Source organism: Lontra canadensis, unplaced genomic scaffold, assembly GCF_010015895.1.
Source record: "Lontra canadensis isolate GAN:19392208 unplaced genomic scaffold, GSC_riverotter_1.0 scaffold197, whole genome shotgun sequence".
Lineage (NCBI taxonomy): Eukaryota > Metazoa > Chordata > Mammalia > Carnivora > Mustelidae > Lontra > Lontra canadensis.
The window spans coordinates 1,435,517-1,461,488 of record NW_022631191.1 but is presented as its reverse complement, the minus strand read 5'-3'; the positions used below and the strand labels follow the sequence as shown (position 1 = coordinate 1,461,488).

Below are 25,972 nucleotides of genomic sequence, written 5' to 3'. Positions count from 1 at the left end.
TACATGAAAAGATGCTCAATGTGACGATCATCATCATCAGGGAAATGCAAATCAAAGTATCACCTTACACTTGTCAGAATGGCTATTACTAAAAAGACAAGAGATAATAACTGTTAGCAAGGGATATGAAGCAAAAGGAACCCTCATGCACTATTAGCGGGAATGTAAACTGATAACACTACCTGGAAAACAGGATGGAGGTTCCTCAAAAAAATTCAAAACAGAACTACCCTATAATCTAGCAATCTTACTTCTGGATATATATCCAAAGGAAATGAAATGAGAATCTCAAAAGAGGTACTTGCACTCCCATGGTCACTGCAGCATTTTTCACAACAGCCAAGATACAGAAACAACCTAAGAGTCCATCAGTGGATGAACAGATCAAGAAGGCACGGTATAGACATACAACGGAATATTATCCAGCCATGAGAAAGGAGGAAATACTGCCAATTGTAACAACATGGATGGACCTTGAGAGCATTATACTAAATAAGTCAGACACAGAAAGACAAAAGACTATAAAATGTCACTTATATGTGGAATCTAAAAAAGCCAAACTCACAGAAACAAGAGTAGCATGGTAGTTTTCAAGGGCTGGGGAGTGTGGGAAATGGAGAAATGTTGGTAAAGGCTATATTCCAGTTAGAAGTTCAGGGAAACCAAATATTTACTATTATTAGCTCTAATTTCATATTAAGGATACCTATTTCATAGGCCTATCCCATTTTACGAAGGAGGAAACTAAGTCTCAGAGAGAGGGTCTATAACCTGCTCAAAATAAGAATCTGACTACAGTGTATTTTGACTTTAAAGCCAGAGAATGCTCTAAGTTCAGATGCAGCCCCTAGGCATTTTTGGATCACAGATTCCTCTGAGAACTGGATGTGAGCTAGGAGCACTCTCCCTATAAAATTATTCAAATACACACACACACACACACACACACACACACACCCCTTTTACAGATTTTTAAGACTGTGAGGGGTGGGTCCAGAACCCTTCTCTAAAGTAAGAGCCAAGTATAAATACTTCTCAATGTCAGGATGAGAATACCTAGTCTTCCCACCTTGCTTTGACTCCCTTCTTATAGTCTGGAACAACCCCAGGGTCATTTAACAACAGCACTGAACAGAGAGAGAAAATGATGCCTGGGAAAGCCCAGGGGCTTACCAACTAACACCATAAACTTCCAACATTACCACAGTTGAAATTCTTATAGCCCATACTCACGGGAAAGTTATAAATGAGCTTTAAAATAAGAAAGTGTTACCCTAAATGGGCATAAAGGGGTCCCTCAGGACCAGCATTCCTTTGTAATACTACAGAGGACTCTTGCAAGTGTGCGGCTTTAGGAAGGCAGCTGAACTATATGAGTAGCAGTCCCACTCAACTATAAACGCAACTGACCACACGCTTATGAGAGAATAAAGGAGGACTACCTTAAAAAAATAAAATACGGGCGCCTGGGTGGCTCAGTGGGTTAAAGCCTCTGCCTTCGGCTCAGGTCATGATCCCAGGGTCCTGGGATTGAGCCCCACATCAGACTCTCTGCTCAGCAGGGAGCCTGCTTCCTCCTCTCTCTCTGCCTGCTTCTCTGCCTACCTGTGATCTCTGTCAAATAAATAAATAAAATCTTAAAAATAAATAAATAAATAAATAAAATAAAATAAAGGAGGACTGCCTTGTATTTGGAAGTATCACCCCAGTATGAACTACTAAATCATCTGAATGTAACATAATGGGCACTTTCTAAGAAATGTTCCATATTTCAATCATTTTCTTCATGTATTAATATTACCAATAATAGCAGCTATTAAAATGCAAGTCCAATTAATAAGTGCATTGACATAAATTACCTTCCTCAAGCTTTACAATTCCCTTGCAAGTTAGGTATTTATTCTCATTTTATAGAGTGGGAAAGTGAGACTATCAGAGGTTAAATAACCTAAAAAGGCCACCCAGCTAAATCAGCAGTTGTAGTTTCATATGCCAGCCTGTCCTGTTGGGTTAATTAAATAATGACAAATAGCAGTGACAAAAGCACTTGCTATGTGTCAATTACTTAATAAACATAATCTTTAATCTATCAACTATCCCAAAAGACAAACATCATAAACCCCATTTTTCAGAGGCGGATACTGACAGTGAAGTAAATTAACTTGCTCATAGTTGTTGATAAATGGCAGAGCAGAGAACGGAATGTGATTTTTTTTTTTTAAAGATTTTATTTATTGGAGAGAGAGCACGTGAGCCAGAAAGAGCACAAGCAGAGGGAGGAGCAGAGGGAAAGAGACAAGCACACTCCCTGCTGAGCAGGGAACGCAACGTGGGACTTGATCCCAGCCTGGGATCATGACCTGAGCCCAAGTCAGACCCTTAACCAGCTGAGCCACCCAGGAGCCCTGGAATGTGATTTCCAATCCAGATGGATCTAGTTCTTTTTACTATACCCCAAGAATAGAAGCTACATCTACTTTTTCCTTCCCCCACTTTTGCCAGGATAGCATGCCTAATTCAGGGCCCTCTTCCTTCCACCCTACCTTCTCAAGCAGGGCCTTTCGTAGACGCCGTTCCTCCTGCACCATGATGAACATTTCCTTATGCACAGCTGCTGCCAGGTTCAGGTCCAGCTTCTCTGGGCAGGCGGCCATCTTACAGATGAGCTCCTCATGGGAGAAGACGCAGTATCTTCGGAGCCGGCGATAGTGCTCAATGCACTGGCGCCCAGCTGGCAACTGTGGACAGATTCAAGGCTGAGTGTGGCCAAGTCTGAAGGCTGTGGTGCCTCAGCTTCTCCACAAGCCTCCTGCTTTTCCCTGCCAGCCCACCACACCCCCGACTCACCCAGTCAGCAGTGCAAAAGTTGACAGCCTCTGCAAAGTTGTAGCCTTGGTTGAAGCCACTGTGGTAAGCACGAGGGAAGGTAATGACGAATTCTCCTGCACACTGGTTTGTGCGGACAACCTGAGGAAGAAGAAGGCCAAGGTCACTGAGATAGGTTTTCCAGAGTCGGGAGAAACTTGATTTAAGAGCAGGATCCTTAAGGAGACAAAGGAGGGAGAGCCTGAAGGAACAGTGTGACAACAGATTCTCAGTTCCTCCAATTCTAAAAAGAAAGGACCACTGGCCTCGGCTCTCAAAGTTGAGATTTATGTTGGCAGCAACAGGAAGATTTGAGTCAAAAGTAGGAAATGTACATATCAAAACATCTCAACTTTTCTACTTTTTTATAAAATTTAAAATACCACTTTTCATTAAGCTGGCAACGGCTTTTTCATTAATAATTACTTTTATCAGTCACATAGGCAGCTCTAAGAGCCAGATGGTCTACAAGATTTGTTTTAAAATCAGCAGTCCCTGCCATTCTCCACTCCCCAGAGCCAATCACTTTCACCTCTTCTGATTATTTTGGCATTTACCTTAACAACCCTAAATAACCTGCCTCTAGACTTTAAAGATAGCCTCCTGTAATTTCTCAGTTTGCTTAGTTTTCTGCACATGTCTTAGCAATTTAATCCCAACCTTTAAGACAAGTGTCCAACCCTGCTCTTGCCTGTCAGTTTTCACCTTTCTGCAGCAGAGCCCTATGATCTGTTCCAACCTGAACCAGCTGTCTTCCCCAGACAGTCCCTCTCCCGTGATGATCTCTCCTGTTCCCTAGAACCTAGGTCTTCCTCTTTCTTGGTGTTTACTCTTTGGCTATACTTGAGCACATTCTCCAATAGCTTCCCAGGAAGTGGTACAAAGAACATTTTTTTTTTTTTTTAAATTGTCTCTACTCTAGTACTTCATAATTTGACCATGTAGAATTCTAAACTGAAAACCATTTTGAAGGCATGGTGCTAGTCTTCTAGATTCTGGTGCTCCTTTTGAAAAGTCTTAAGCCATTCTGGTTTCTAATGCTTTGAATTAAAAATTCACCAGCTATACCCTGGTGTGCATCTATTTTCATTCATGTACTAGATAGGCCCTTTGACTCTGAAAACTCAGTCTTTTGGTTCAGGGAAATTTTCTTAAATAATTTAATTAATAATTTCTTTGTTTTCATCTATTCTCTTTTCAGAACTCATTATTTGCATATTGAACCTTCTGAACAAAATCTCCTTTCAACTTTACCATTTCCCCATCTTTATTTTTTATTCTATTTTCTGAGGGATTTCCTTAAATATTTATCTTCTAAACTTTTTTCTTCCCCTTTTACTATCACAGTTTTAATTTCCAAGAGCTCCTTTTTGTTCTCAGGATGTTCTCAAATAGTATCCTGTTCTTACTTCAGTTTGCACTATATGCTATCTCTGAAGAGCTTCATGAGGATTCTTTCCCTTTTTGAAGTTTATTTTTCTGCCTGCCTAACCTGTTTATCCAAGTTGCTTTGGTTGGTTCTATTTTCTAGAGTCTCCTCAGCTGTTAATCTGTGACTGTCAACTTTAAGAGTTAGAAATGGAAAAGCTGAATGGAAGTTCCGAGTATACTGGTGAAGTCTGTCAACTGTGAGCTTCACTGTAAGGTAATCTGGAAGTGCCACTGGGTCTTTCTTTTTGGGCCACTCATATTCTCCAGAGAGACCTCTCTCATTTTTTGCCTGAAGGAAGATCTGTCTGCCAGTGTTCTAAGAGCCAAGTGGAAGAAGACAGCTGGGAACCTTGGCATCCACTATGTATACAATGATGAATCCTACTTTTGTCACTATTACCTCCACCCTCAACTGTACCTAGAAGACCTCAGTCCAGAGATCTTTTATTATAATCTCTTCAAAAGTAAAGTCTTTTTCTTTAGTGAGGTATGGTCACACTTCCAGCTTCCCAGTGTGGAAGGGGACCTCATTGCTACCTATATAGACATGAACCAATCCTTATTTTCATCTATCTTTCTTCCCAGAATGCCTGGTGTCACTGACTACTGAACCTCTGGAGGATTTCTGAGGTATAAATCAGGTTGGTTGGTTCTCAGATGTCTCAATACTGGCCTAAGACTCAGTTACCTCATCTATTTTCTAGCTTCAAGAATTTTATTGCTGTATCCTCTCGTTTTCTCCATTTTATTCATTTTTTAAACCTTAAAATAACAAACAAACAAAAAAACCCAAAAAACCTCTGTGCCATTTGAGCAGAGTTTCAGAAAGGAATGGAAGCAGCCACATGTATGTTTAATTTGCAGTCTATAGGAGGAATCCCACAAAGGTTTTTAGGATGAACATTCAGTGCTGATGAATACACAGTGAAATAGGTACACTGCTGGTAATGGTACCAGTAACTTCTACTCTCTGGAAAACCAAATTGTTGATATAGATCAAGAACCTAAAATGTTTATATCCTTCACCCCAACAATTCCTCTGTGAGGATTCTAGATTACTATGGAGAGAATTAACATACTCACAATACTGAATCTGCCCATTAATGAATACATCTCCACATTTATTCAGGTCATACATTAGTTCCCATCTCCAATACATTTTCTTCTTTGCAAATCTATCCCTACTTAGGGGCAACACCAGGATTTCTGCTTGGATTATTGAACTGGTTCCCATTACTAAGCACTAGAATGATCTTCCAAAAAACGCAAATCTGACTGGCAAGCCCATGGCTGAGAACCCCTTACTTGAAACCCCATGTCCACATGATGTAGCCAAGGCTCCAAGGCTCCAAGAGGCAAACTCTTATCTTCCCTCAAGGATCACCACTTCTACAAATGCTTTCCTGACCCCCTGTTTCTAATGACCCAGTCTGTTGTCCTTTTGAAGCAGCTCTAACATTTACTCACCTTTATTCTCCACTCAACTGCACATACCCAAAGGCAGGGACCGGTTTATTTGTCTTCAAGGTGTTGGCCAGAGACTTTGCACACAGAGGGGGAGTTGTAGCAATACTTGCTGAACTATCTAGACCCAGTTAATTTTATAGATGAGAAAGCTGAGTCCCAGAGAAGCTTTAAGCAGCAGAGCCAGAAACAGAATTTAAGGCTCCTAACTCTTCCACCCTCACTTTGGCCATGTGCCTTTACTATTTCCTATGCAGTTATCTAAAAAGACTCTCCTTACATTCTGCAGTCATTAAAAATGACCAATGTCCATCGAGTGGTAAATGGATAAACAAAATGTGGTACTTCCATAAAATGTAGTATTCCACCATAAATTTAGGAACAAAGTTCTGACACATGCTACAACATGGATGAACCTCGAAAACATTATGCAAACTGAAGTAAGTCTGATGCGAAAGACTACATATTATCCTGTGTATGTGAACTGTCTAGAAAAGGGAAATCTCTAGAGACAGAAGGCAGATGAGTGGTTGCCTGGGACTAGGGATTGGAATGGAGACTCACTACAAAAGGGCACAAAGAATCTTTCTGGGGTGACAAATGTTCTAAAACTGGATTGTGGTGATGGCAGCACAACTCTATAAATTCAATGAACTGTGTGCACTTAAAATGGGTGAATTTTATGGTATGTAAATTATATTGCAATAAAGTTGCAGTTTTGTTTTTTTTTTAAAAAGACGGTTATAAACAGTTCACAGTAAGGAAGCAAAAATCAATCTAGACCAGCATGATCCAACAGAAATATAATAACGCCAGCCATATATATATTTTAAATACTCTAGTAGCCACATTGAAAAAGTAGAAAGAAACAGGTGAAACTAACTTCAATGTATTTTATCTACAATATTACCATTTCAATGTGTAAGTGGTATATAAAAGTATTATTAGTGAGATATTTTCATACTAAGCCTTGACATCCAACATGTGTTTTATACTTTCAGCACATTTCAGATGAGATTAGCCATGTTTCAAGTGCTCAGCAGCCACATGTGGCTAGTGGCTACCAAACTGGACAGTGCTGTTCTAGATCATTTAGACTTAAAAAGAAATGACAATATCCATACACTGATTATTGTTACGTCAAAATTCATGTAGAAAAATTACAGAAACATAATGAAGTGTGAAGGAAATAGGGATGACCACTCTAAATTTCCATTTTCTGGAAAGGGAACAGATTTCTTTTATAATGAAAATAATACTTACTCTATATAGCTATAAAAAGAAATGGCTGCCTTCCACCCAAGGGGAAGGGGGGGGGAGGGAGTGGACTAAAGATAGCTCCTTGGGGAGCTTCAGCTAGCCCAACTACAGCCTGCCAGCATGAGAATATGAAAATCAAATGCCTTGGATTGAAGGGATACTGCCAAGTCCAGAGAGCCTGGAGCTGGTGGAAACCACCTACAGGAGGGGCAAGGCCGGGGGTGGGGTTGGGGGGTGAAGCAGCAGCTGGCCAGAAAAGCTGGTGAGCCATGAGCTGGACAAATGCTGTGGAGGTGGAAGCAAAGAGCACATGTTTAAAAATCTGTATTAAAGTTTTCTTAAAAAGAGGAAGAATTAAACAGCTATATATCTTAGCTGCCTAAATCCTTAAGGATCCTCTTCCACTCTTATAATTTTTCTTGACCCTGTAGGCAAGGACTAAGGCTGTGCTGTGGGTCAGGAAGAAAGGAATGGGAGGAAAACTCAGACCCAACACCTACTTATGAAGAGCAGAAGTGGAAGGGCCCTTGATCACCTCTACCTCTCGAGTCTAGTAGTTCTTAAACGGAGTGAGGCAGTGAGGGAAAAGGATACCCTAGCCCCCACTGCCTCCAACAGAGGAAGGCTGCCTGAACTGCTGTGGGATACACTTCCTCTAATTCCCTAGATCCCTCAATGCTTAGTTAAGTATCACTAAAGTATACAATAAAAAATACTGTAGCTTATGTAGTGTATCAAAACAAGTTGAAGGCAAGAAGAAATGTGGGTGAGAACTACTGACCTAGTCCAAAGCCCTACTGTAGAGATGATTGGGGATCTCAAGGAGACATTAATTCAGTATGTAGTGATTGCCTGCCACATCCTTCCATTAGACTAAATGACATGGCAGCCAAGGGGGTAGCGGCGGGGGGACACGTGGGGAGGGGAGTTGAAGGAAGCAGAGAGGAGTAGCAGCACAGAATAAGACTCAAAACACAGGTGGAGGATGTACTAATTACTGTTCCTACAGAACTGATTAGGCTGTCTTAAGATCCACACCAGAAAACTGGCTGATCAGCTAATGCCAGAAATTCCCTTATAGGCAAGCCAGACTATATAGCAACGAAACATTTTATGGAGTGGGAGAGGAGTCCACAGAGGAGGAGAATAGGTTCAGTCTAGGACTCTGGGTTCAACTTTATTTATTTTTATTTATTTAAAGATTTTATTTATTTGACAGAGGGAGACACAGTGAGAGAGGGAATACAAGCATGGGGAGAGGGAGAAGCAGGCTTCCCGCGGAGCTAGGAACCTGATGTGGGGGGCTTGATCCCAGGGTCCTGGGATTATGACCTGAGCTGAAGGCAGATGCTTAACGACTGCATCACCCAGGCACCCCTCAACTTTTTAAATTTTAAATGTTGATGGATATTAACACTTTTTAAAAAGAGATTATATACCTCCTCCAACTTGAAATATGACATAAAACTATGTAAGTTTAAAGTGTACAACATGTTGACTTGATACACTTACATGTTGCAAAAGAATTACTACCATAGAACTTACCACCTGTTACATAAGTAAAAAACCTACCCATTGCTCCCAGAAGGGCTACTATATAGAACACGTCAGACTGGGCTAATTAACCCCCATTATTCATTCTCACCCTCTTTCACAACAGTATGAATTTGTAACTGGTACATTACCATCCAAGATAAGAATCACATTTTCCAGTCTTCTCTGCAGCTGGATGTGGCCTTGTGACTAATAGGAGATGAATGGAAACGATGTAGGTCTTTAAAAATAAGGAGACTTGTCTTGCCCTGTCCTTCTCCCATTTCCCTCTTCCACTGGGTAGAATACAGACATGAAAAGAAGCCATCCTGAGGTGTCGCCCTCAAATGCATGGCCTAGTGGGCTCACCATCACATTGCGTATCTAACCACTATTAGAGTCTCTATTACAGTTGTCAAAATAAAACAGAAGAGGAATGAGAAAGAGGCAGGAGTAGATTCCACATGATGACCACCATGACCATGACCACCACAACCACCGGCACAAAGGACATGCTACATCATTCCTACCCTTTGTCCCTATTTCCTAAGCACTCACCGGCACACCATGGGACATGAGGGTGTTGGGATTCATGAGGGTGACAAGTTGGTGCAGGAGGTCAGGCTGGCTATCAAAGAGCTCAGGTGTCAGCTTCTTCATCACCTCTTCCAAATGTTCTGCCGCAAGGGAGGGTACCCCATACCAGGTCTTCGGCTCACCCCTGGCCACGTGGAAAGGGGACATACAGAGTGGTCACACATGTGGTCCTGAGGGAGCCTACCCTGCCTCCCTGGCTTCCCAGGGCCCCGCTCACCAATGGAGGTAGTTAATGGAGTAACTCCAGTGATCCTCAATATGCCAGCAAAAGGCTGAGAACACCATGCCCACATACAGCCAGGGCACCTTCATGCCAGAAATATCCGCATTGATGTGGCACAGTACAGACTGCTCCAACACTGGCATCACATTCAGGTTCCAACCACTGGTGGCATACTCCTGTCAGGTTGGGTATTTGTGGAAAGGGGATGAAGGTTATGTTAAGAAGCTGAGATCTTTAGTCCAGGGAAGCTGAATTTTGAGGTCCCAGACCTTTCACACATCTGAGAAATATTACAGATGTTCTCCACCTCCTACCCACCCCCACCCGCCAAATGCATACACACAAAATTCCAATTCCCTTCAATTTTAGGGAGTTTTACAGATATACTCAACTCACCAAAAAACCTGCAAGCTAAAAGCCCTGCTCTGGACCAAAATGCCCCCTTCTCTGGAGGTAGGCCTGGACCCTCATTTTTTCCTGCACATACCATACTAGTCTACTTCTTATGAATAAACCAGGCACCCTGGCAAGTATTTCATACACCTTCTCATTTAACTCTTAACAAATCTGTAAGGTAGATACTAACCTCACCCTACAAAGAAATAGCCAATCTCGTGGCTAGAGATGCCATGCCAGATACCAGACTGTGTTTTTTACATATACCATCTTATCTAAATCTCAGAGCAGCTGTGGGAAGTGGGCATAATTACCCCCACCCAGTAGAGATACTAAATGACCTGCCAAAGTGCACACAGCTGACATATAACCATGAATCATCCACTCACCTCCTCCTCGGGTGTTAGGTGCCGCTTACTGTCACTGACAGGGAAACCACTGCCAAATTCTTTAGAATGGATGTCAGCCCCATACTCAACAGTCACATCTTCCTCAATGCTGTTCACCAGCCGCCAGAACTCCTTCTCCACGAGTTCTGTAGGCACCATCTGAGGAACAGGGGTAGCAGATGACCGTGGCCCATCACATCCTGGCTCCAGTGACCCAGAAGAGCTAAGCCCATTAGGCACCAACAGCTACCTAGCCCTGACGCTACCCCAGCCCTCCATCACCTACGTGCACGGGCATGTTGAAGTAATCAGCTTTAAAGGAGTCAGCCATCTCGCCAAAGCTCTGCAGAGTGTATTCCCGGGTAGCCTGCTCAAAGCCAAAGGCTTCAGGGGGCCGCTTACACTCCTGAAACCCAAAGGAGAACAGATCACCAAGACAGAGGGCACAGAGGTGGAGAATCCTTAAAAACAAAGCTGGAATATGGGGGAGCGGGAAGGAAGAACAGCCCAAGGTCTGCACTCAAGGCCCTGGAAGCAGGCCTCACTATAGCTCTACCTCTTTCTCCCAGCGCTTCAGCTTAATTAGTCTTTTCATTCCCCACATGCGCTGCTGCCATTCTTTTGCTCTTCTCTTCCTTTAGGACTTTACTATCAAAACCGTGACCTCTGACTTAAATATGCTATGCTATGCTCTTCTGCCACCGTTGTTTCCTCTTGAGCTAAAACAGGGAGTTTAAACAGGATGCCTAAGGAAGTTTTCTTATACCCAGACTGGAACTACAAGCCTGGGGAAATGGCACCGAATATTCTAGTAGCTCAGAGGATGGTAGTCAAAGCATCAGCTTCTACACTGTTAAATCCTACACTATTCCTGTTCTTTAGGTGGTCTCGGAAGGGAGGATGTGAGACTACCTCACTTTATACCGAGGTTCATGGTTTTAGAGGAGAGCTTTATGTATCCCAAAGTTAGACAGACTCACTCATGTCTGAAAAAAATCAATGTTGATCGGGTTCACTGGCCCTCAACCACTTACAGAGAGCCAAGTAGAGCTGACAGCCTTCACTGTCTATCATACTGTTAGTGTCCACACTCCTCCCTGAAGGGATTTCCACCACTTCCAAGGCCATTATGCACCACCCTGATCTCTTTCCTCAGCCGTGTGTGTGTGTGTGCATGCATGTGCGCGCAGCTGGTCTCTAGGACCACAGATGAGTCCCTAACATAAGAAAAAAGACCATCAACATCTGTTTTCCAGAGAGAAATGCAAATGAGCACCCAGAATTTGGATGAAGGAGGGAAGCAAGCTCATGAAACGGACCTGGCAGACTTACTGAGCCTCTTATCCCTCACTGTTGCTGCAGCTTCAGATGCTCTCCTGACTGCCCCTCTTGCCCTAAGTACGTCCTCCCAAAATACCCCTGCTCCAGCATGCCCCATCCCCAAGGTTACAAGGCCTGCCCACCTCTTCTAGTTAAAGCCTGTACCACTGCAAACTTAGTCAAATAATCAAAAGGAAAACAAAGTATTATACTCGTATGACAGTCCCCCCCAAGAAAAACGAATCACTACCCATGAATAAATGCAATGAGATACAAAAATAATTATAAAATAGCAAATAAAAATACACAGTAAGAGCCTAAACTGGTTAAAGATAGTTATATATATGCAACAACATAAAGATGAGAAGAAAATACACCAGACTATTAATAACATCTAGGTGATGAAATGATAGGTGATTTGTCTATTTTCCAAGCTTTCTAAATAAAACAAAGAATAAAAAACTTGGAAATCAAAAGAAAGATTTTTCTCCATATTCCGGTCCTCCAAATCTCATTCCTGACACCTTCCCTGATTACTACCCTTCGTCATTTTCCTCTCCTCTGAACTTCTATGCCTCAGAATTTCTAACACATAATTTAGCATCTGACTACATGTCGGCATACAATCTGTTCAATAATGACTCTCACCTCCCCAGGTAGTCTGGGGTCTCCCAGGGGACATAAATAAAGGCTACGTCTCCTCTTCTTTCTCCCTACTAAACTCTGCCTAGCCTAGCCCCACTCCAGGGACCCAAAACATTAAACCAGGGCTGAGCTGGGAAGTTGCTGTCAGTAAGGCCTGATGGAGGCAGGCAAGAATACCCTCTGAGGCAGACGTGAACTAGGGCTGGGAAGGGCTTACCGCCATGACACACTTGGGGCACCGCCAGACACCCTTGGGAATCTCAGGCAGAGGAGGCAGCAGGCAAAAGATGTGGTAGTTATCATCACAGCCATCACACAGCAGAAGCTTGTCATCTTCATCCCCTCGGGAACACATCCGGCACACATATGACTCGATCTGCCAGGAAAAGGAGGCAACAGTTCATCAATCGAAGCTCTGTCCAGCCTTCAAACTGTCCTCCAAGCAGCACCCTAGTCCACAGAGCTTTCTATCAGAAACCCATCGAGCTTGTTGGCTAGAGCATTCACAGCCCCATTATGGGTGAGTCGTGCTTATTCGGGAGCTTAACTGTATGCATGTACCATCTCCCCAAATAAACTGGTAGAGCTGTGAGAGCAGTCTTTATCATGCAGTCGTGAAATCTCCCATTTTTATTCATTCAATAAACACTGAGCACTTACGTGTTCAATGCTATGCTAGACTCTGAAGTACAGCAATGAGTAAGACATGGCATCTGCCTTCAAAAGGCACAAAGTACTCCAGAGATACATATTCATAAAAATTAAAAGGTAACATGGAAACTGCCAATACCAGCTCACAGAGGGTACTAGGGGAGCCTAGAGAAGAGAGCACTCAAATCAGCTGGAGATAAGGAGGGACAGCCTTGAGGAAGAACTTCACTGAAAACGTGACACTTGACAATGACATCTGAAACTGACTGGAATCGGAAGGCCAACTGAGTTTGGCAATGGGGCAGAGCACGGGGAAAAGTCTTCCAGGTGGAAGAAACAGCAGGTGCAAAGGAATGGGGGAAAGAAAGAGCATGGCGCATCTCAGGGGAAAAAATGAACATACCTACAAGTAGTTCAGTGTGGCTATAGCAGAGGAGTGAGGTGGGCAGTGCTGGGGAATGAGGCTAGAGGTCAGCAGGGACTGGATCATGCATGGTAATGAGGAGCTTAGCCTTTATCCTGAAGCAATGGAGGGAGCCTCCTTCTCTGGACCCTTCCAGCACTTCCTGTTGACAGCACTTGATCACCCTTTCTTGTCCTTTGTTCCATTTTCCTTGTGAGTTGGCCTTGTTTCCCCAATTAAGTGAGCTACCTGAGGGCAGGGCCCAGCAGGCCCACTTTTCTGCTTAATGCAACCTGGTCCAGAGCCATGCTGGGGAAATGCTCGCTGAAGGGATGAGAAGCAGAGCATTAAGAAGTCAGGGCTGGGTCCTTACAAACTGGGCATTGCTGTGGTTCCTCCGCAGTCTCATGGTCATCTTGGTGCAGGGCTCTGGGCTGTGACTCAGCTCCTCCTTGCTCTCCAGGAAGGTCTTAGGTGAGGTTGACTCCACCTTCACATCCCCGCCTGACTCCTCCTTCACCACTACGGTGGGGGGACACTCAGGCCCTTCCTTATCTGGGAGAGGGAAGAGGGGCTCTAAAGCACAGGTCTAGAACAGTCAGGGCCCCGCCTCCTCTCCCCAGGTGGGGCCATCCTTCACACTGCCCCAGCCTGTCAGGCCTTACCTTTCTTCCGCAGGGTCTTATCCTTGGCCATGAGGCCCAGGCCCATCATCTTGGGGCCTGCCCCATAGATCTGCAGCTTCTTCAGCTCTGGATTCTTTTCAATATCTTCCTCCGTGGGTTCCGGCTGGGAGGGAAAAAGGAAATGAATCAAATCTGCTATCTGAGGCAAACTGCCCCATCTTAAAAGAACAATAGCTTGGACTATATACCACTTGGGCTCACGCCAGGAGGCAGAGGCAGGCCTGGGCAAGAATTCAGAGCTCCTTTTGGAGACTAGGGTTAAGTGAGCTCCCCCATTAGCCCTCTTGGAAAGAAATTAAGGTGGAATTCCAGTTTTCCCAACTGTAACAGGAGAATATTAACTCCTACCTTACAAAGTTTACAGAGCAATTTGGGAATAACATATAGAAAGAAATCTAATAGTGTGTGGCACTACCAATAAATGGCAGTGACTAATACGATCTACTAAAGGACATGCTTTGGTGAGCCCAGGGACGATGTCTATCTTGTTCTCTGTTGCATCCCCAGTGCCTAGAACAATGCCTCGCACATAAGCTTCTACCTGAAGTTAGGATATAGGTATAGGGAAAAAGAAGAGGTCTACCCCAGAAGCAGAGTGAGTCCAGAAAGAACAAGACAGGCAAAAAAGGGCAGACACACAAAAGATACTGTATGAGCAGATCAAGACCCAACTCAGAAGCTCAGCTGAGAGTGAAGGAAAGAGCAAGAGTGAAGCAAGAGGGGGGCACACTACTGCTCAGAACTCAGAGAACAGAGCGAAGGGAGAGTGAAACAGGGAAAAGAACTTTGGTCAGAACTTCGTGGACTCCCACCCTCAAAGCTCTGGGTTAGAAGTACTCACATCAGGCTGCAGCCTCTTGGCCCGCCGGCCATAGCTATTGAACTTGGAAGGCTGCACGGACTGTCGAAGGGGGATACTGTGGGGTTTGTATTCCTTGTCCTTTTCCTCATTATCAAATGGACGCGTGTTGCACTGCTAGAGACAAGTGAGGAGTAAGGCTCAGGATAGGGGGCCACAGCCCCCAACGATGCCATCCCTCTATCCTTAACCAATGGCAAAAAAAAAGCTGTGGCTGCACTCACCTGACTCACAACAAGAGGCCCTGTTCCACTGGTCATTACCAGGGACACCAGCACACACTTTGAGAATTCTTCTTGTCTTTGCTTATGTCACTCCACCTTCAAACCACCTCCCCCCAAGCATCTCCATAACTAAATCAGATGCCATCTCTTTCCAGACCTCTCTAGCCCAGAATGTCTCTCCCTCCTTGGAATTCCTTTATCAGTTACGACGTTGTCACATACTGGATAGTAGGCTGGCCCTGCAGGTAACTCCAGGACCTCTGACCCTGGGCAGCATGGGAAGAGAATAAGCACTACTAGAAAAGGATAGAGCCTAGCTCCCAGGTCTCCAGCCCACTGAACCAGTTCCATTAAGAGCAAGTATGAGAAATCTGCATCTGGTCTAGGGGAAAGGCTTCTTCCACCCCAGCCTGGCATCCTTACCACCAGGTTGGCTCCAGACTGGTACATCTCATAGGGGTAAACGATGCGTTCATAGTGGGAGCGTAGCAGGGAGCCAATGTTTTTGCCTGGTGGGTAGTTGAGGCGCTGGGCTACCCGGGCCCACCGACGGTCTTTGCAGATGGCTTCATAGCCACCTTCCTCCACCACGATCTGCAGGGACAGGAGGAAGGGATGTGGATGTGCTGTGTGTATGTACATAAGGGTGAAGGCCTGAGGAAAGGGTGATGAGGACAATTCCAGCCCCTCACCTCACTGGAGGCTATCCCCTCCTCCTACCACCACCACCGCAGTTAAGAGATGCCAAGAAGTTCCGATGACACCTCATGTGTTAGGGGGCTGTGTGTGCCCCTTCCACTGCAGTGTAGAGCTCTAATATCCAAACCAAGGGAGCCCCAGAGTACAAAAGATATTAAGGGGTGGGGAGGGGCTTGAGAAAAGCCTTTTCTTACTTTGCTGAGACTGTAGAGATCTAAGATCCGTCGTTCTACATTGGGAATCTTTAAGGAGGAGCCCTGGATTTCCCAGAATTTGGCAATCTGGTCCAAGTAGTTCAGCTTCACTCTTGTCTGGGCCTGGAAAAGAAATGGCTCAAAGACGCTGGCCTCCCCCTCCACCTAACCCTTGTCTTCTGGCCTATTCTTAGGAGAGGAGAAAGGGTACAGAGCAGCCCACCATCCAGGGCCTCTCCCAATGAAATGGGTCCCAAACTCTAGGCAGTGCTTAGCTTGCCTACCTCTCATCTCTGCCACCTTCTTCTAGTCAATAGTATAAGCCCAAGGTCCCAACACGGAGGTTGGCTTTATATGCCTTACATGCACACCCTCTCAAACTCTCTGACAAGGCTATATGAGTATCATCATCTCTTTTACAGAGAGCCTCTGCTTTCTTAAGTCACAGAGCAGATACCAAAAGATCTGAATGTCAAATAACTTAAGTTTTAGCTATTTCCTACTACTGATTTGCTGTACAGCCTCTGGACCTCCATCTTCTGATTATAAAAGGGAAATAAAATAACTGCTTACTCCAGAAGGGTGAACTTACAAGAGAGACAGTGAAGGTCCTCTGGAACCTCCAAAACTGCATCTAAGCTCTAGGCATGTTTCAGAGATTGAAGGTCCAAAAAAGCACATTTACCTCTTCTTACGCACCACGAAACTTGTCCCATGGTAGCTGAAGGCTGAGTACCTACTGAAGAACTAAGAGATAAGTGTACCAGAGCAGCACTAGCACCTGGCCAACCCAGGACCCGATGTGGGCCGAGGATCCTGGGAACAAGGCATGTTATCATGCTTCCCTGAAATTTCACTGACCCAAGAAAGGCTCCCCAAGGTCCCAAGTCTAGAACCACCTTGCACGGGTCAGAGGGCCTGATTCTAGGAAGAACTAGAGGAAGTCATTACCGTTCACTACCTTGCTCAGATCCTATGAGAGGAACAGAAACAATTTTAGATCATAGATTGGGAAAACTAAGGTCTGTATGTAGGAAAAAACAACCTATGGCTATTTAGCTGTGAGAACCTGGAAGAGGCCAAGAACTCTACTCCCTCCACTTTAACCCCTTAGCTTTCCAATCTTGGCCTCATCCCTGCTCTTCCCCATCATTAGCCAGCACAGTATCTCTAGAAAACCTGTTCTTGTCCCATGCTAGGTGACATCTTGCACTAGCTGTAACCCCACAGATCTCGTCAGATCAATTTCTTCAAGAAACTTATACCCTCTTCATGAGAAGATTTTTGCTCTGACCAGGGCAGCACATAGACTGACTCTAAAGCAGTGGTTCTCAATGAGGGGAACAATTGTGTCCACCCCACCCCACCCCCACCAGGGCATTTAGCAATGCCTGGAGACATTTTTGGTTGCCATTACTGGGAGAAGGTATTACAGGTATCAAATAGGTGGAAGGAAGCCAGGGATACTGATACACATCCTAAAATGCACAGGACAGCCCCTCCATGACAAAGAATTATCTGGGCCAAAATGTCAATAGTATCAAGGATGAGGAACAGTGGTCTAGAAACAAGTAAGCCTCTAGGTCATGCGTTTCCAGTTTGGCCTAATATGCCCCCTCCCCAGGACATCTGGTAGGGTTCGTGGATATGTAACTATGAGGCAGAAAAGTGGAAGCAAACTTCTAAACTACATCTTCTGTGGGAAACTCCAGGATCTTCCCTGGAATTGGCTTCAAAAGACCCACTCTTATGACCCTAGGGCATTCTCAGGCCTTTAGTGGAGAACCTCATTTATCCATGCAAAGGGCCTGGACTTCCTGTACAGAACAAAAGGGAGAGGGAAAAGCCTACCTGCCTGACCCTGGTTCAAATTTATAACCATTCTAGCCTCCATACAGACCAGTTCTTATGTTGTTCCTGCCCATCCACCTCACATCCCACCTTATCAAGCCGCATAGAAGGAAGGTAGGAAGCACAGGGCTGTGGATGAAATGGATCATGAGGCCACATTCAGCTGGCCAAGAAAGACCTAGCCAACCTGTTTCCCTTTGTTGACTCAGGTATAGTAGGTTAGCTGGCAGGAGAGCTTCAGAAGTAGCAAACCTTTATGGAAATGGACATGCCCAGTCTTTGAGCTATCAAACTGGAGATTCTAAATGCTCCTGCTCTTGGGTTATATTCAGAGCTCTAAGGTTTCCTCTATGACCTCCATGCAACTTCACAGAAGAGAGAATAAAGATCGGTTGGGTAAAGTACCTTAGCCCGAAAAGGAATGGGGAAGTGGGATCAGAGCTCAGGTATCCATTCACCCAACCCCGCCACCAGTTGCTAGTCTTCTCACCTCTAGTTCATTCAGCCTCTGAATTCGGGGAGTAAACCTGAAGTTGTCCACTTCTACAGCAAATGGTGGCTGCCAGTCCTGGGGGGTTACAGAGGGGAGAGGGAGTTGGGTTATTCCAGCACAGTGTAAGACCCGAGGGCACCACAAGCAGCTCAGCATCCCATCAGACCATCACACCTCTGGCCACCTCAGACCCTTTAACCTAGCAAACACCCAACCCACTACCCACTCCCCAGAACTCACAACAAGGCCCTACCTGCCCCTCAAGTCCACACTCAATGCCACAAGCACGTGTCCTGGGAAATTTCTCCCAAGTCCCTCCCAACAGTACAGTGCCAGGATTTCAAGAAAGAGAGATATGGGGCCCAAAATAGTTGGCCCCAAACTCTCCCTACATCCACATTAATTCCTTGTCCCCCAGGCATGTGCTATAGGACACAGGCTGGAGGTACTGTTAAGCACAAAGGATCTGGAGTCAGAAGACTTTGGTTCATGTTCTAGCTCTGCTACTTATGAGCTATGGGATTTTTACCCTTCTGAGCTTGTTTTCTCATCTGTAAGGTGGGAATATGAACACCTGTTGTAGCTTCCTCATAAGACGGAGATGAAAAATTAAACTTGTTTTCAAATGAAAATGCTATCCAAAGGAGTTGTCCTTAAGACTTGATATCTTAAGCTGACCCTGCACACCAAGGTAGCTTGACTCCGATTTTACCAAGATTTAAAGGCTTGAGCCTTTAATGTCTGTTCTCTCAGTTTAAAGGGCCTGAGATAAACACTGCAGGGAAAAGCAAGAATCTGCATCACTCACCCAGTCTGGAAGGCTTCCTGTGGTTCCTCTCTCAAACACCTGCCCAGTACAGGAAGAGGTGGGGGTGGGTGGGGGTAGGGTTAGTGATGGAACAGCCAACTGTAGTGGCAAAGAATGGGAGAATGTGGGGAGGAGGAAGGAAGTCAGGGAAAAATAATGGAAGTGGGGGGGGTGACTGTGCCCTGCCAGGTTGGCACTTGTTGTGTCCTACCCAAAGGGTGGCTGTGGGGAGCCCCTCACTGATGCCCTCTCCCCCAGAACCTCCTATGCAGTCCCCTCCTCCTCAGAGCCCCGGCTCCTGCTGGAGTGGTAAAAAGAACCTAGAGTAACCCAGACCAATGCCCTCATTTTACAAATGGGGAAAGTGAGGCCCAGAGAAATGTGATTTCTCCAAAATCACATGCTGATTTAGTGGCACAGCGAAGAACCCATGTCTTCTGATCTCCAGTCCAAAGCTCTTTGCACGACACCAGTGTTCATATACACACACATGCATACATATGGAAGCGGGCAGTAATAAAAGAAAAGAAAAAGCTGTTGGCCTCTTCTGCACATACTTTTAGAAAAGGGCCAGAGGATTCATACTCGCATGCACACATACTCCCCCCTAACCCCCAGCTGAAGCAGGTTTGCAGCAAACACCTGAGGCTCAGTGAAGCACGGGTACATTAAAAAAAAGGAGAGAGAGAGAAAAGACTAAAATGGTATGGCTCAAGCCCAGACAAGCTCCCTGTGCCCTCTTGCCACCCATCAGTAGCGCACACCCCTTAGTGCAGGTGGAAAGGTACTCAAACCCAAAATTTCAGGCACCCTTCTTTCCTGCTGAATCAAGTTCTAGATAAGTATATCATCAAGCAATGTGCCAGGAAACAATAAAACCAAATCCTAGAGCAGGAGCTGTGGGTGCAACAGATAGCTGGGGAAGGTCAGCACACCTCCCTAGGACCTGCGAGCTCTCTCATCCTGCCTTCAGTCTCATACACCTGTGTGCCAAACACACCAGTATTATCAGGATGGTGATTTTAAAAAGTTGGCTACCTGATGCCGGAAGCAAGGCCCTTCCAAGATCCCCTGGGTCTCCTCCAGGGTACCAACACTCTCCTCCCACCCATTTTCTCCAAGACTAGCAGTAAACCGTCTAGCAACTCAAAACCCAAATCGACCTTCCTCAGGCAAACCTCCAATTTCCAAGCACCCACCCATACACACACTTTCCCACTCTGGGCCCAAGCATCATTTGGGCAAGTGCTTCAAATTCCAGCTAGAAGGCCTCGCTGCCTAAAGGTGGCGTAGGAGCAGCCCTACGGAGGAAAAAAACAACAAAACCAGAGACCAGCTCTCCTATATCGGAGGGAAGCACACTATTGAGGTAGAGACAAGAAGCAAAACAAAAGATGGCCCCCTGCAGGTCTCTCTCTCTCTAACACACACACACACACACACACACTCTCATGTGCTCGGGACAGGTCACTGTTCCCCTTCCTCGTCCCCCAAGGAAGGGTAACAACACCTACACAAAGCCTGCCCGTTAAGTCCAAGACAGAAACATGGAAATAAAGGCCTCAGCCACCCCCTATGTCAGATACACTTCTGTTCCAGAAGCCTCCTGGACCACTCCAGGGAGTACCTCCTTGAGGCTGCCCAGGACTCCAGCCTCTCCTTTCTGATAGCCTTCTTGACTTCTCACTACCTAATTTCACTCCTTCATTATGAACAACGCTACCTCAGAGATTTGTGGCCAGGCTCCAACTAGGAAAAAATCAGCTTACCCAACACCTCTGAGGAGATCCATCTGAAACTAGCCTATATCTGTGACTGAACACCGGAAAACACCAAGCTGGATAAGGAGGCCTGCGGTGCCCTCCTCAGGTGGCAGTAAGGCCTCCCACTCAAAAACACCCTGTTCCAAACTCAATTCCTGCCTTTGGAACCCCAAGTGGTGACTGAACATCGCATATCATCATTTCTCCTCCATGCCAGCAAGGTGGCAGCCTATCCTAGCCCTTGGGGGACTTCCTGTGGCCTGAAGCCAGGCATAGGAACAAAGATATGCCCTTTGTCATTGACCTCTGGGAATCAAGTGTTCTAAAGGAGACAGACTTCCATAGCTCCATTCTGTTTCTGGGAGTCCAAGAATCCCCTATCCTCCAGGACCGGCTACATCCTGGGACAGAACACAGTACAAATCTTCTGAGTAGGACTCATACCCTGCTGACAAGCTGACTGGCTCAAGCCTATCCACAGAAGTCAAGTCTGAGGGGTGATTTGTAGGGAAAGATATTGCCTTCAACTAGGAAAAGAAGGGGACAATTCCCTAAACCTATCTCAGGGGAGCCAGATAAAGCATTCCCTATGAGCCTGGTTTCCTGACTGATCTGCCATGACATTATCATAGATGGATTGGTCTGGCAGGGTGTGAGTAAATATGAGTCAACCCACAGAGAAGCAAACCAATGACCACATCAAACACCTTCGCAGTCACAATAATTACCACTTACCTAGCGCCTACCACACACAGACTCTACCTAGTTTAATCCAATTCTCGAAATAACCATTCATGGGACTCATTTCACAGGCTCAGAAAGATTAAGTTACTGGTCCAAGGTCACACAAGTGGTAAGCTTCACAGTGGAATTTTGAACTCAAGTCTGTCTCCTTTTACAGCTATGGTCTTTCCACTGCACCACATGGCCTGCCTTAAGGAAAGTGATGACAATAAACGGAAAAATCGCCTTATTCAATGCAGCCTTGACCTGGGTGGTCCGGGGCAACTAAGAGATGTGCAAGTACCTCTCTGAACTCAACCCGGCCCACTAGGCATCCCTGTTTTGAACCTTACCAAGGATGAGTCTAAAAGGCGGAATGGAAGTGAGGGTGGGTCTTTGACCCCCAAGTGCCTAGGGGGCCTCACACCATGCGAGGGCCCCTGGCCCCATCATCCTTTCTCCGACCCCGCACCACATCCACGGCGGTCCCAGCCACCCCACTTCCCACACCTCGAGATGCCCTCCGCCCCAGAGCTCTCAGCCAGCTACCCTACTTCTTCATCCCCAGCCTCGCCGGCGGCGACCACAAACCCCGGGCCTTACCGCGGGTGGGCGGATCTTGCAAATGCCCGACTTCTCGGCGATGGGTCTGATTTTCGCGATGTAGCCTAGAGGGTCTCGAAACTCGGCCCAGCTAGGCTCAAACACCGGGCACTCCGGCGGCGGCAGGAAGTCGTCTGACCCCGGCTCCATGGTGCGCCCTAGGACTGGAGGGCTCGGACCACCCTTAAGGACTCATGGCGGACGCCACTGTATGAAGCCGAGGCAATGCTCGGGGACTAGGCCCTAAGAGGGGCGGCCCCCGCCCGCCAAGGGCCTTGGGGGGCGTGTAGCTGTCGCGCTCTGAAAGGCTCAGGCTGGCGCTACTGCTACCGCCTCTTCGTCCTGCTCCGTTTCTTCCAAACTCTGCCGCTGCCTCCCAGCTACCGCAGCCTCCACCACCAGTTACCTCCCAACCGCCGCGGCCTTCATCGCCGCCGCCGCCATCTTGGTTTGTCAGCGTCTCCCCCCCCTCCCCTCACCACAACAAACCGAATCCCTCCGCGGCGTGTCCCTCCGAGCGTCGTATACCTTGCGTGAGGCCAAGCCCTAGGAAACTTTCATCCCGTAGGGAGAGCTGAATCTGCAAGTGTAGGCTCCCTATTTGAAAGCGGGAACTCAAAAGCACCTCCCAGACTGAGAGCAAATAGTCCGCCTCGGCGGCGGAGGAGCAAAATTGTAATTAAACTGCCGGATCCTCTTTCCGGATGGACCGGCGGCGCACGTTTAAAGGCCAGTGGTGCGCATGCGCGTTATGAAGACAGACCGGAAGAGGAGCTGGCGTTGGTGGGTGGTGGGCCCAAACTGGCTCCCCCCACTATGACCTCAGCTCTGGCGCGGGCCCCGCCCCAACATTTTCTTCTTCAGGGTCTTTCCGGTGTGGGATGCAAAAGACGGCTTGGGTGCCTGATTGCTAGGGACCTCTTATGCTGGCAAGCATGTTGGGAAAGACTTAGGGAGCTCCTAGCTCTAGGTGCTGATACCTCTGGGGCTTTGAAAGGAGGAAAGCAAGATGCTGCTCCCCCCCTGGGGATTATGGATTTTTAGAATTCTGGGTCCCAAGGAGAAGGAAATACATATTTCATCCAAGGTTATGTGTAGAGGCCTCTCAGAGGTGGGGCTTCCATTCATACTCCGCAAAGAGTCATTGTCAGCATTTGAAAAAAAAATGAACACTCTGAATTCTTCTGTATGAAGCTTTTATTGTGGGCACATTTGTAGAATGGAATCCTATAAAACAGGCCTGAGTGTATATATATTTTGATTGTTGGATGTTTTAACAACAGCATATTTACCTATTGCCTACTAGTGCATACTGTATGAAACACCTACCATTTGTGAGCCTACAGCGTACTTACAAAACGTATGTGTACATGAGCTGTATTTATTGTGCATAGCCCCTGTCATATGCATTTGAGTACCTACTATGTGTACATCTATTCCTATTCTATGCATGGTCATTGAGCAGTTTCTGAATAGTTTTATTGCAACTACTTTGAGTATCAGACCAGTACTTTGCCCACACACACATCAGGCATCCGAAGCATTTGACAAAGATGTTATTCCTTGGTTGTGGGCCCATTGCATACAATTTGAACACCTACTGTGCACATATTAGAGTACATGTGTACATGCTGATTAAATGCTTATTTTGTGTGCATCAGACTGAATTCCTTAAGGGCAGGGACCATGTGGCTTTATACATCCCTTGCACTTGTCACCATAAGCAGTAAATGTTGAGTAAACAAAAGAAAAAATGAATGTATATTTTTGAGCATCTTTAGTATATAGTGACTGAAAATACTATATGATTTTGCAAAAACTTCCTGTGTATATTAAGCATCTGTGACAAGCTTGAGTACGTTTGAATTAGGAACAGATAACTGTACCTACATGTCCCAGTTAGGTTCCTCATTCTGCCTACTTTGGGATGGAGCTGAAGACATCTTATCTAATAGAGCAGTACAAACCAGTAGGAGCCCACACCTTAGTGTCAGATAGGCCTAATTACTTTAATCCTTATTAATTTTTGCAATTTCCCTTAACCTTTGTCTTAGGAAAGATATAGGTTAACTTACCCATTCTGTAGACAAGGAACTACATTCTAGAAAGATTAAACTTCCCTACTGTTACACAGGAAGTTGCTACCTCCTGGTCAAATGCTCTTCCTGTCATTTGCTCTCACCAGGAATAGGACCAGGCAGAAGGGTGAGGAGAATGCAGAAAGTGGGAGATATGCCAAATACTAGGCTGAAGGCAGCTCAGCATCTCCATCAAATGCAGCTCAGTGAAGAGCAAAGAATCAGGAGTCAGAAGACCAGGTTTGGGGGCTCAGGTCAGCCCACACATCCCATAGCCTTCTCTGATGGCCTTAGCCCAGACACCAGCCCCACCATCTTGGAAGCGCAAATGGAAATTGCACGGAGTCTTTGAAGCCAGTCAGATCTAATTCATTCACTCACAAATATTTATTAAACTCCTCTTATGCACCAGGCACTTTTCTGAGCCCTGGGAATATGATGGCAACCAAGACAGATATGGTCCCCACTTTCCTGAAGCTGACATTCACCAAAGAGATCTGCCAAGTACCTCTTCTTCCTTAGCCTTGATTTTCTCATTTATCCAAAGAGGCTCTGTAATCCCTTCCTTACATAACCATAACTGCCACTCATCAAGGACCAAGAGCTATGAAATAGGTATGGTTATCCCTCTTTTACACATAAGGGGACTGAAGCTCAGAGAAGTATGAACCTACCATGTCATATGGCTAGTAAGGGGCAGAGCTGGAGTTCAAACCCAGGTCTGTCTGACTGCTACGCAATTCTGCCTGTAAAAGTCTCAGATGGTGCTTCCCGCCCCCAACCCCCAACCCCAGTGCTGTGCTCAGGAAACGGGCTCCTTTCCCAACCCTTGGGTCTTGCTGGAGATCAACCTAGATCTAGGCACTGCTGAGTTAAGAATTGGAAAGCACCAGGGAGCTCACCATGGGCTGGGGGCTAGGTTGGCCTCACCCACCCACCTGGGAGAGTGAGTCTGGCATGGAGCCAAGGCAAAACAGTGACTGGAAGCTTCAGCTGGCCTCTCCACAACACTCACCCCATCCATGTCTTCTGAATGGGCAGGATGAGAGTGACTCTGTACCTTACTTTTTGATTTGCAAAATAGGGTCCCCTCTAGTTCTGAAGTAGGTATGAGCTGTGAGTTCTAACTCCTGAATAGCTCTGGAATCCATCCCCTCCTCCCCCTGCCATTTTCTAATCTTCTCTTCCCCTGAGAGCCATTTACTATCTCTAGCCTGGATTATTAAAAGAGCCTCTTCAAGGTATCAAGGTGTCTGTGTGAATTCATGAATGTATCTGTATGCAGAACAATAAAATATGTTCAAAATAGCGATAATTCCAAAAGAACTACTATAGTGGATTTCTAACTCATTGAAGAATGAAATAAAAATCCATGACTCCACACTGATATACATATATAAAAAGAGAGAAAAGGGAAAACTTGTCCTTAAAGGAAGGATGGAGTAAGATGATCAACAGATGCTCAGAATTTTTCCAAGCAAAAAAGTAAATTCTTAAAACATAGCTCTAACACTGAAATTTTGGCCCAAATCTTGCTTCCTAAATGCTATTCTCTACTAAAAAGAACCAGGGGTCCTTGGGAAAAGTGGCTGATTCCAAGACTGGGGCAGAGAAAGTGCATGAGGGTCCTGGAGCATCTTGTGGTGCCAGAAAACAAGGAAGTGCTCAAAAAAAAAAAAAAAAAAAAAGAAAGAAAGAAAGAAAGAAAAAAGAAAGAAAAGAAAAGAAAAAGAAAAAGATGGAGACTTGCCCAAAGGCCATAGAAGCCAGCTCCCAGAGAGCCTCCTGCTGGCCAAATCTGGGACATTTTGAAC

The 25,972-nt window shown here is 45.7% G+C and overlaps 1 protein-coding gene across 7 annotated transcripts in view; it reads right to left on the bottom strand.

Moving 5' to 3' along the window:
* KDM5C (lysine demethylase 5C) overlaps positions 1-22,724 on the bottom strand; it is a 32,117-nt gene extending 9,393 nt beyond the window's left edge. For 4 of the 7 annotated variants that reach the window (XM_032847972.1, XM_032847968.1, XM_032847973.1 and 1 more), the window contains exons 1-14: positions 22,081-22,724; positions 18,181-18,258; positions 15,840-15,962; positions 15,370-15,540; positions 14,705-14,839; positions 13,843-13,966; positions 13,551-13,732; positions 12,341-12,499; positions 10,445-10,564; positions 10,159-10,317; positions 9,368-9,549; positions 9,112-9,274; positions 2,848-2,967; positions 2,544-2,738 (exon numbers count right to left, since the gene is read on the bottom strand). In XM_032847972.1, the coding sequence (XP_032703863.1) occupies positions 2,544-2,738; positions 2,848-2,967; positions 9,112-9,274; positions 9,368-9,549; positions 10,159-10,317; positions 10,445-10,564; positions 12,341-12,499; positions 13,551-13,732; positions 13,843-13,966; positions 14,705-14,839; positions 15,370-15,540; positions 15,840-15,962; positions 18,181-18,258; positions 22,081-22,230 (2,061 nt within the window). In that variant the 5' untranslated portion in view covers positions 22,231-22,724. The remainder of the gene's footprint in view (positions 1-2,543; positions 2,739-2,847; positions 2,968-9,111; positions 9,275-9,367; positions 9,550-10,158; positions 10,318-10,444; positions 10,565-12,340; positions 12,500-13,550; positions 13,733-13,842; positions 13,967-14,704; positions 14,840-15,369; positions 15,541-15,839; positions 15,963-18,180; positions 18,259-22,080) is intronic. The other 3 variants (XM_032847969.1, XM_032847971.1, XM_032847970.1) reach the window with 2 other exon arrangements.
* Between the last annotated feature and the right edge of the window lie 3,248 nt (positions 22,725-25,972).